Raw genomic sequence first — 10,814 nt, forward strand, 5'->3', positions numbered from 1 at the left:
ACAATTGTTAACCAAAATTTATAAGAAAAGGCCATAAATATTAAAAATCTTATACATTCATTTAACCACCATCACATTTATAACAGAAAAAGATGAAAGTTTAAGAAAAAGATGAAAGTTTAAGGATAAGAATTACAGTTACTTACAGTTCCTCAGTTTTCTGAATAATTGTTCAGGGCGCATTTTTATGTTATTCTCTTTGCAAAATATTGTTTCCTGTGACTCAAGGTGTAGTTTATTTCTTTATTATGGTGGCTGTAATGATGGTTTCTTATCATTTGTAATCTTGAGATTATTGGACATGGTAAATTGATATTGTTATTGGATTTATGTCCATATCTGCAAATTTCTAAGCAATTGAGAGTTTTCGAAAACAGAGTAATAGCAGTGTGCAACCCATTGTGAGTGTCTGGAGCATCTTCGAAAGCTGAACATCCAAATGATATAAAACTCAAGTTTGTGAATGTGATTTAAGAGTAAAATGCTGACATGTTTTTGTTGTTTAATGTAGAAGGAATCTTGCCATTTGGGCTCTAGAGCCCAACCTGCTTTCTCGTATTGCAAAACACAGATCATTTAACCAACAAAAAGCACAGATTAACATTTACGAATGCGGTCTCCATTGATCTATTAAAATAAGCAGCTGATGTAAGTAAACCACGAGGAAATTTGATATCCAGGCAACAAAAACTTTCAGATGGCAACCAATGACACCATTTCATTTACCTTTCAGAAAGATGAAGAGGACCTAAACTTATCCACATTATAAGCCAGCAGCTGTAATTTACAGTAAAGAATGTCGACTGAAAAAACCTGTCCTCCAAAATGAAAATGATATTACTTTTAAAATCCGAGTAAAGGCCCAAGAGCCATATGTAGACAATATGAAACTAAAATAACTCAACTCAGAATACTTGACACTCTAACATGCATCACCAAGCATGTGAAGAGCTAGATCTATGCTAGTATAATAGAAATACTATTTCCAATGCATTCTATAGCCTGCCATTCCCAATGGCCAATTCAATGATCAGCACACTACAGTTTTGTACCAACAGGCATTATGTTGCTGTAAAATAATATCATTCCCAAAGGCCAATTCAATGATCAAATCATTACAAATTTGAGACAATAGGCTGTGCATATTACATTATTTTTGTGAATTACAGTTTCTTAAAAATATATCAGTTCTCATTGATTTACCTGTTAAAAAATGATACCTTCTAATTGTTAGACATTTTGTTTTTTTCTAGGCATTTTTTCTTATCAATTTTGTTCAAAATTTGATAAGAATTTCTTGGAATCATAAGTTCCAACTGTATAATCTGCCCCACGAATTTTCCAGTGAGCTGAATCAATCTATTTCTGCCTTAAAAAATACATTTAAAACAACTAAAATTCACAATTTTACCAAAAATTATATCGACTAAATCCAGCAAAAAAGACAAAAACGTTTATTAGACTACTTTATTTAAAACCAGCATAGATCAATTTAAATAAGGATCTAACATGAGCCTAGAGGGATCCGATTTCTTCACAAGTATATTTTTATAAACCGACATTATTTAGATGTTTTGTATAATTATATAAATAATTTAGTTATTTATAATCAGTAGTTACAATCACTACATTATGTCTTTAAATTAAACCTGCTAATAGATGCATTATAATGCATGCAAACATAGGGGCAATAGTTAAATACTCCACAATATCTTTTACAGCATGATTAGAGAGAGACAGAGGACCATGGGTCAGACTCAGCATCCACAATTAGATAGGCACAGCTATTCCAATTCACAATCATAATTTCTCATTGGTACACAATTAGATAGGCACTGCTATTCCAATTCACAATCATAATTTCTCATTGTTTAGCAAATACCAATAGACTTCTAGTCAACCATATTCAGCAACACTTATCCTTTCAAAGAAACAGAAAGAGGCTTCCACAAAAGATTTGTAAATTGCTAAAAAGAAAGGTATACTAGACCCAGATCACTACAGTAAGGAGATTCATGATCTAAAACTAATGTTAAATAAATGAAAAAGTAACCCACAGGTACAGAAAGTCCATAGCTGCCAAGCAGCAACTCATTACTACCAGATTTACAAGACTGCACTTGCTATACACAACTGTTGGCAACTTGAATTTTCCAAGCAGAGAAAATAGTCAAATCATTTTAATTCTCCGAGACCCCAGCTATCCAACCTGAAATATGTGCTGGACAAACCCTTCCAAGCACAATCCTGAAGCTCTACATGTCAATGGCAATGCCACAATCAGCACACGTGACCCATCCAAAGCACATACAAAGAAAACCCACATTGGAGCTGTTCTCACAAAGAAACATTGTGAAATCACCTTTGCAATTGGAAAGCACTTCAAACCATATTTTAATAGGTCATACAAATAAATATACAAACAACATGAGGTCAGTTCCTCAAAGTACAGAGATGGGAAACATTCCCCATGTCAGTTAACAAAAGAGAAAAAGGAAGCAAAAAACCTAGTCTATGTTCATGTTTCAGAGAAAGAAGCCACGCAATATCCGGAATGTGCTTGGAGTCACAAGGCAATGCCTCCAGCACATCCCAAGAGAGAAGACAGGCATTTCTTGTATGCCTTTGAAGAAAACTGCCGAAATAATACAACACAACCATTAAGTCATGATGCATGCAAGAGAATACCTCTCTGGATACTCTTACTGACATTATATTCAAATCGTATTTTACACCCCACCATCAAGAAAAAATTCTTCAATTCCTGATGAAAACTTGCCTACCTTCCCGCACACTTTAAACCACCCCAACCTTCACTGCTGCTAATGGGATCTCCTCCATTTGGGATCCCTTTACTGGAGCTTTCAATCATTTAGTCACTGGGTCACTTGACCCTGTGGCTTCAGAGGATGCCTCGGTGCTGTTCAATACACCAGAAAAATGGTTGGCATCAAGATATATGCAGGTATCAAAACACCATCGCAGTTAAATAAAAATGTATATACCACAGTTTGACAATCTTTGAGTGAAAGAAGCTCTATGAACCCAAACTATAGGCAAAAGAAGCCTTCTAACTGAGACAAGGCAGAAAATGTTAGTACCTAATCCCCGTGCTTCTGAGCTCTTCATGATACGCAGCCTCTTCACTGTACTCACAAACATGCTGCAAAAACACCAACTCAAACCATATTTTAATAGGTCATACAAATAAATATACAAACAACATGAGGTCAGTTCCTCAAAGTACAGAGATGGGAAACATTCCCCATGTCAGTTAACAAAAGAGAAAAAGGAAGCAAAAAACCTAGTCTATGTTCATGTTTCAGAGAAAGAAGCCACGCAATATCCGGAATGTGCTTGGAGTCACAAGGCAATGCCTCCAGCACATCCCAAGAGAGAAGACAGGCATTTCTTGTATGCCTTTGAAGAAAACTGCCGAAATAATACAACACAACCATTAAGTCATGATGCATGCAAGAGAATACCTCTCTGGATACTCTTACTGACATTATATTCAAATCGTATTTTACACCCCACCATCAAGAAAAAATTCTTCAATTCCTGATGAAAACTTGCCTACCTTCCCGCACACTTTAAACCACCCCAACCTTCACTGCTGCTAATGGGATCTCCTCCATTTGGGATCCCTTTACTGGAGCTTTCAATCATTTAGTCACTGGGTCACTTGACCCTGTGGCTTCAGAGGATGCCTCGGTGCTGTTCAATACACCAGAAAAATGGTTGGCATCAAGATATATGCAGGTATCAAAACACCATCGCAGTTAAATAAAAATGTATATACCACAGTTTGACAATCTTTGAGTGAAAGAAGCTCTATGAACCCAAACTATAGGCAAAAGAAGCCTTCTAACTGAGACAAGGCAGAAAATGTTAGTACCTAATCCCCGTGCTTCTGAGCTCTTCATGATACGCAGCCTCTTCACTGTACTCACAAACATGCTGCAAAAACACCAAGATTAGATATCAGAACAGCTGGGTATATGAACTGGTATTTCAAGACAATTCCATATCTAATTATACTCACTCCCAAGGTACGTCTCCAACCAGCATACGAACCCCTTCATTATCTTCATAAGTGAGAACATAATCGGTTCCACTTAATAGAGTAGGCTGATCATTTTTAGACGATGGATTGGTAGGTTGTCTCTGCCCACTGCCCTGCACTGGAATGCAGACCAGGAAAGCAAATCAGTTTAAGGCTCAAGAAGTCCAGTTAGTGAGTCTAGAATTATAGCCAAACATCTTAAACATATAATAATGCAAGCATTCTATATTTTCATTAAGTCAAGTTCCAGAGACCATCAGATAATACTGTGAGTAAAAACAAGGGTTTCTGGAAAGGAGGATTTTCATGAGAGCTCAATTCCTAGAACCAGTCAAAGTGATGTAAACTGGAGAGACTGATTTCAATGGGACAAGTTTCAGAAAGCCTGTGGTTGCCTACATGAAAACAAAAGAATTAGTAAAAGAGGCAAGAGGGATAAACAGTGGGCGAGAAACACAAACTGATCATGAGACTGCTCAAGTCAATTTGTATTTTCTTAGAGTTTGATAATATCATATCTGGTCGTAATTGTTGTACTTAGTTAACCATGAGTCACAAACCAAGAAAAATACAGCAGGAAATGGAAAATAACATCAATTCTAACGTTATATTTCCATGGAACCAAGATTAAAGGATTAGACAGGCAGAAAAACCATAAGCAGAAAGACCGCAACGATTTAAAATTCGCCAGTGACCAATGTAGACCTCCCAAGTAACAGTAACATAGCATTCTTAGATACTTTTGTATTGGGGTGCTCCTGTGTAGGGGGGAAACCAAACCATCCTCTACAGATGAAGGGAGATCATGGGGTTTCCATGGGTTTCTTAACATTGTTCGACTTTGTGGGCATGAGTCAATGGTACTTCTTAACACACTTGTCATCACAAACCACGATTGGAAGGTAATGTACATTGTCAATAATAAGCTAATGCACATTGTCAATAATAAATAAAAAATTGTGGAAGGTAAGAAAATGTGCAAACTCATCCATCCCGTCATCACCAACCAGGATAGAAAGCTAATGTACATTGTGAACTGTAAGCAAACTCATCCATCCAGTCATCACCAAAGAGGATAGAAAGCTGATGTACATTGTGAACTGTAAGCAGACCCAAAAAAATAACAAAAATTCTACCCTACCATCACAAATAATCCCAAGTAACATCAAATTTATCTATTCATTATTTCAATATATTATTACTTCAAGTTCGGTAAAAGCCAATCTTATCATACCCAGATAAGAGGCTGATGAAAAACAGAAATGTATTATTTTAATGCTTTTGAATTGCAAACTTTACCTCATTGCAGTGACTGCATGTTTTGTTTCATGCATGTCTGTGTCACATCGGGAAGCACAATCTCTGGCTATTCTGGATGGATCACGGGTTTAACGGGGTAAAATACGAGACAAGTATCTTTCACACAGACTTGCAAATCTTGCATTATGGTATCTGTCGTCATTCCAAAATTTCCATGCTTCTTGAATTGAAAAATTCTCAGGCCTAGACCTGCATGATCTGTATCACAGACAATGGACACATGATATTTTTTTCTTTTTGTGCAGCTCAAGGTCGTGGGCCTATATACCTACACACCCGTGCATCTGCAAAAACAATACCAGGCCTGCAAAAGTATCCTTTGTCTGGAGCACAATGCCTATCTTCGCGACACAGGCACAGGCCCTCGAGAGCACACGCATCCTTATCCAGCACCACGCTCGAATTTCCAATTTGCAGCAGAGCATCTGTCCAGTCGTTGGAAAACAGGCCCTCTGGGTCATTTAGTTCTGAGGCTTGCCATAAGTGGAGATGAAAGATCTACCTAAAATATGAAATGTGATATAACACCTGCAAACCTTAACCGCAAAACAAACACAAACTAACAACGAACGAGAACTGGCCTTAGAAAACCCACATACCTTCTTCTGCGATCTTTGCCTTCAACACCTCCATGTCTTTACCACTAAACTGAACCCTCTCGATTCTTTCTCGAGCCCAAGCGTTAGCGTTGGCCTTCTGCTTTTCCTCCTCCGTTAGTTCACATCTCGGATTAGAACCTATTTTCGCATTCTTCCCCCGCGCCTTCTTCTGTTTAACCGCAGAGGCTGGAGCCTTACAGGACTCGACCCCATTCGTAATATCACCGAGAGCAGTTCGAGGTGCAACCCCTGCGCGCCCATTCTCAGCAGAAGAAAATGTCCCACCGAATGCCCCTTTAGAGCAGTTCGAGGTGCAACCCCTGCGCGCCCATTCTCAGCAGAAGAAAATGTCCCACCGAATGCCCCCTTAGTATGATTCTCCATCTTGCGAGGGGCGATAGGGCTCACCAGTCCAGAAGAGGTTTCTGCTTGTTCGTGATGTAGGCTCAGTCAGTGAGGCGGCATCCATGAATACCTCCGCTCCTGAGGCCGATATGCAGGTAATGGTGTCGCCGCTAAGTCGTTTCCTGAACGAGAAAAAATGCCCACTCCACCAGGTGTCAGATGAGAATAAAGCCAGGTGTCAGCGTCAGAATGAGAAGGACGAAGAAAGGTCCCTTTCAAAGGAAGGCCTATCGGCCTAAAGATATGTAAAAAAAAAAAAAAAACTTACATACACATATATAAAATATGTACCTCGTCCGGAATCGAACTGGGGACGCCTGGTGAAAAATTCGTTTCGTCAAATATGTACCTGGTCGGGAATCGAACCGGGAACGGTTGGGTGAAAATACGGTGGACAACGATGAGCACAGTCTTTAATCAATCGTCGAATCGCTATTCATCATTAATCAATTTAACTAGCATTTGCACCACATGTTGCAAAGAAAACGCCGTAAGGCAATGGTATAAGAAATAATAATATAGAAGAAATAGGTCAGCGTTTTGTGTAATTTTGTTTCTTTACTAGTGTTTCTTTTTTATCATAAACTGGGTAGCGAATTCCATATTTGAACACAGATCCACGGTCACAACCTACACATGTACATCTTAACATGAACAACAGTAACAAAATGCAGAAATTCCATCTAAAAAGAATAAGTAGAAACTTGAAATTCTAGCTAGAATAAAGAGTAAACCTTGTTGGGCTACGTTTTTGGGCTGACTCTCCAATTGTGATACAACCCTAGCATTCACAAGCTGTTATAGAAAATGTATGTGGCTCTCATAAGGACAAACAAGCCAAATATTGGTGAATATTGAAAAGAACCAAATGACGATATGGCCATTCTTGACTACATTTAAAATATAAGACAATCATAAATTAGAATAGAATCTGATAAAAAAGAATGACCAAAGTAAATGAATGAACTCAAAAACAGAACACCACTTGAGAAACATCAAAAGGCTCAATTCCTATCCAAAGACAATACCACTAGAGAAAGATCCATAATCACTGCGTGAGCTACTACATTCGATGCTAACTGTTGTCGTCTCTTTCTCAATATCAACACTAGCTAAGTTTGTTGCAGGCATCTCATCCCCACCAAGATCAACAGATTCATCACCAGGGTCACAACCTACACATGTACATATGCTTACATGAACAACAGTAACGAAATGCATAAATTCCATCTAAAAAGAATAAATAGAAACTTAAAATTCTGGCTAGAATAAAGAGTAAACCTTGTTGAACTATGTTTGTGGGCTGACTCTCCAATTGTGATACAACCCTAGCATTCACAGGCTGCTACAGAAAATGTCAGTGGCTCTGGTAAGGAAAAACAAACCAAATATTGTTTAACATTGAAAAGAACCAAATGATGATATGACCATTCTTGACTACATTTAAAATATAAGACAGTCATAACACTAGGACAGCATATGGCACGATCAAGGCCAACAAAATTATCTTCAACTCTATACATCCCCAAAGAAACTATGGTTGCACTCAACTTATATACCAACTTCCATAAAAACATTATTTTGAGGTAAATTCCAGCAACACTACAACATGATGAACCCTCAATTACCCCAAGAAAACTTGGGCAATACAACAAGAAATATTAAAATGACGGCAAAGGTCTTTTATGTACTCCTGATTAAAGAACCTCATCAAATAATTATTTCTCTAGAATTTACCTCAGCTTCATAAAGATATCCATTAGGTAAAAAAAAAAAACCGTCACTATCATCATCTTCTTCAGATTTAAAATTCTTTGTCTCAACTTTTCTTCCTCATTATCCTTGTCGCAGTCAGAAAGGCTTTCCCGGGGATCTAACTAAAGATATTTAACAGATTAAGAAAAGCTTACAAAAATATTGATAAATACTCTTTACCAAAAATGTCGCTATCAATCTCATAGTCCAAAGGACAATCTTGAACCTGCTTCAGCGCATCCTCCTCTGATGAAGAAGCAGAAGAAACAAAGGTAATTGCAAGACCCTTTGTGCCAAACCGTCCAGTCCTTCCAACCCTGTGCAAATAAGTATCTGCAGACTCAGGCATGTCATAGTTGATAACAATCTAACTCTTTCAATGTCAATTCCCCTGCCTTATTAACATATATTCATGGTATGTATAAACTATCAAATCCCCAAATTAAGTACGATCATGTTTTCGTTCAGAGTTTTGTTAAAGAAGAATGCATAGAGGCACACAAATCTTTGTCTGGTTTGATAAAGGAATGGAGAAGAGACCCTAGTAAAGAAAAGGAAGAGTCTATTTTCTAGTATACCATTGCCTCTCTAAATTCGCTTTTAACTATATTTTGTCATATTTTGTAGACTCTATGGCTTAAAGAATGCCTCACACTTTCCCCTAGACTAGGTCCCTCTCATCCAGAGAAATGCAAAAGGTATGATTTTCAATTGGGTCAAAATTTTATCAAATAATACTGCACAACATGTCCTCAATTTTTGAAAAGGCCAAACCACTACACATAACTCCCCTTTCTATATGTCTGGATATATAATGGATGCCATATGTCTTACTACTTCTTTTTAAACAATGGGTTGGAAATGGACACCTGTAAAGCCTCTTCTTATTCAAATTACCATAGCCAATTATGGGAGGAAAATTATTATGAGCATTTCTACCAAATATTCCATAACGTCATCATTTGGTTTTATTAGTCCCTATTTGACAGGAAACCATCTAGAATGTCACAAGTCACCATGGATTTTGTCGAAAGAATTAGCTATTGGTATATTGAGGAAAACTTCACTTATATAAGAGTAATTGGTTGTCTCAGCCTACCTCACATTTTACCCCTTTATATATCAGGCCGACTTCTATGGAGAGAGGTGGATTATCAGAGAGTAGGAACCGAGATTACTCTTGAGTTAAAAAGGTCATCAAAAAGAGTATGTCTTGAATTCCAAATTTATATTGGCATTTATTCTCGTGTGAATTTTCAACACGCTAAAAGGAAAATATTCATTTTAATGCTTTGAATTTATCCACCATTCCTTTGAAACTTCATGATCCGCATAGAGTGATTGAAAAGGTTATTACTAATGTTGGTATTAAGAAATATTTGCATGAGGATTCCATGTATGATGATATATTTAAAGGAGCTTCTAGTTATCAAGAAGTGTCAAGAAGGGTGAAGGAGAAATCTCCAAGTTATTATTCAAATTTTATAGTTTTGAGAGATAATAGAGGTTTTTCATTACCATCAAGTCTACAACAAACAACAGGAGAACCAATTATGACAAAATCCTTCAGCCCTTCAGCTTAAGGCATCTCCCCTGAAAAATCAAATGTACAATAACTTCTCCTAAAAACCTACTAGTACAGGGAACTACTTCACAAAAAACCTCAAAACAAATAGTTCCTTTACAAAATTAATCACTTATAAAGAAAAGCAAAAAAGTTCCTTTTGATCTTCCTAAGCAAGATCCTCCTAAAAACATAATTTCTGAGAAGACTACGGGTAGTGAAACTATTACGTATTCCCACATATTTGAAAGCATAACTTTAGAACCTATTAAATAGATAGGCAATGAACAAGCCGAGACAAAATTTCCTAACAAGGATACCAAGCTGTGGCAGATGGAGTTATCTCTAGTGAACACTTCAGAAACTTCTCTCTCTGATCCTAATTTGATTGCTAAGACACTTATCAGTGTATTTCCTTCTTCTAAAAAGATTCCAGAACTTTCTCATGTGTCTCAATTTGAGATACAGGAAATGCATCCAATTGAAGTCTTCTATAGCCTTAAACAAAAATTTGTAGTGAAAAGAAGCAGAAAAAAGAAAGATAATTGAAACACAAGGGTTGTCAATAACTAGTGCTTCAACAATATCCTTAGAAGTAGTTTTGAAAGGATCATCCACACCTAAGGAAGAATTTGAAAAATTGGCTCAATATATAGGAGCTTATGCTAATGCTAACATATACAAGGTTGAAGGAAGTAATGGTCAAGCAATTGATCAAACAAAAATATGATAAAAGTCATCATCTAGAATGGGATTGTGAACAGACTAAATTTGAAATCAATTAGATTAAGAGTCAGTTCCAACTTGAAATGAAACAGAAGGAGACAGAGATGAAAGATTTGATGGAGCGAATAAAATTGTTTGAGGCTAATGTAATTGATCTCACCAAATTTAAGCATGAAGCCCAAAACATCAATCAGCTGCTATTTTTTTCAGAAGAAAAAACCATCATAGATTTATATTAAGAAAACATAAAGATTCTCAATACATAACATGATTTGAGGGTAGAAGAAAAGCCCAGAAAGTGATACTAAATGTAGAGACAGATTATCCAGATCATCCCAAACTAGAATAGAAACAAATACATAACCTCCTTGTCCAATTT

The 10,814-nt window shown here is 36.9% G+C and overlaps 1 protein-coding gene and 2 long non-coding RNA genes across 3 annotated transcripts; all 3 read right to left on the reverse strand.

Moving 5' to 3' along the window:
• Positions 1–2,665: 2,665 nt before the first annotated feature.
• On the reverse strand, positions 2,666–3,179 carry LOC149182305 (uncharacterized). Its single transcript, XR_016257059.1, has 2 exons — positions 3,102–3,179; positions 2,666–2,920 (listed from the first exon to the last, which is right to left on the reverse strand). It is a non-coding gene; the product is annotated as an uncharacterized LOC149182305 (long non-coding RNA).
• Positions 3,180–3,462: 283 nt separating this feature from the next.
• Positions 3,463–7,802, reverse strand: LOC149182306 (auxin-responsive protein IAA27-like). The gene is made up of 5 exons (XM_089416808.1): positions 7,672–7,802; positions 7,419–7,565; positions 4,046–4,184; positions 3,899–3,960; positions 3,463–3,717 (listed from the first exon to the last, which is right to left on the reverse strand). The coding sequence occupies exons 2-5, from the start codon at positions 7,519–7,521 to the stop codon at positions 3,674–3,676; spliced, it is 348 nt and encodes a 115-aa protein (XP_089272934.1). The 5' UTR covers positions 7,522–7,565; positions 7,672–7,802; the 3' UTR covers positions 3,463–3,673.
• Positions 5,227–7,372, reverse strand: LOC149182307 (uncharacterized). Its single transcript, XR_016257060.1, has 4 exons — positions 7,125–7,372; positions 6,682–6,845; positions 5,986–6,512; positions 5,227–5,888 (listed from the first exon to the last, which is right to left on the reverse strand). It is a non-coding gene; the product is annotated as an uncharacterized LOC149182307 (long non-coding RNA).
• Positions 7,803–10,814: the final 3,012 nt, after the last annotated feature.

This window comes from Pinus tabuliformis, chromosome 3_2 (genome assembly GCF_031772625.1).
Source record: "Pinus tabuliformis cultivar Carrire ecotype Pingquan chromosome 3_2, CPIR1, whole genome shotgun sequence".
Taxonomy (NCBI): domain Eukaryota; kingdom Viridiplantae; phylum Streptophyta; class Pinopsida; order Pinales; family Pinaceae; genus Pinus; species Pinus tabuliformis.

Excerpts from the sequence above, each read along its gene's own strand:
- LOC149182306 (XM_089416808.1), bottom strand. The coding sequence starts at position 7,521 with ATGCCTGCAACAAACTTAGCTAGTGTTGATATTGAGAAAGAGACGACA. Across the intron at positions 3,961-4,045 it reads GTTGGAGACGTACCTTGGGA|CATGTTTGTGAGTACAGTGA; the intron begins GTGAGTATAATT and ends GTGTTTTTGCAG. Across the intron at positions 3,718-3,898 it reads CTCAGAAGCACGGGGATTAG|CACCGAGGCATCCTCTGAAG; the intron begins GTACTAACATTT and ends TGTATTGAACAG.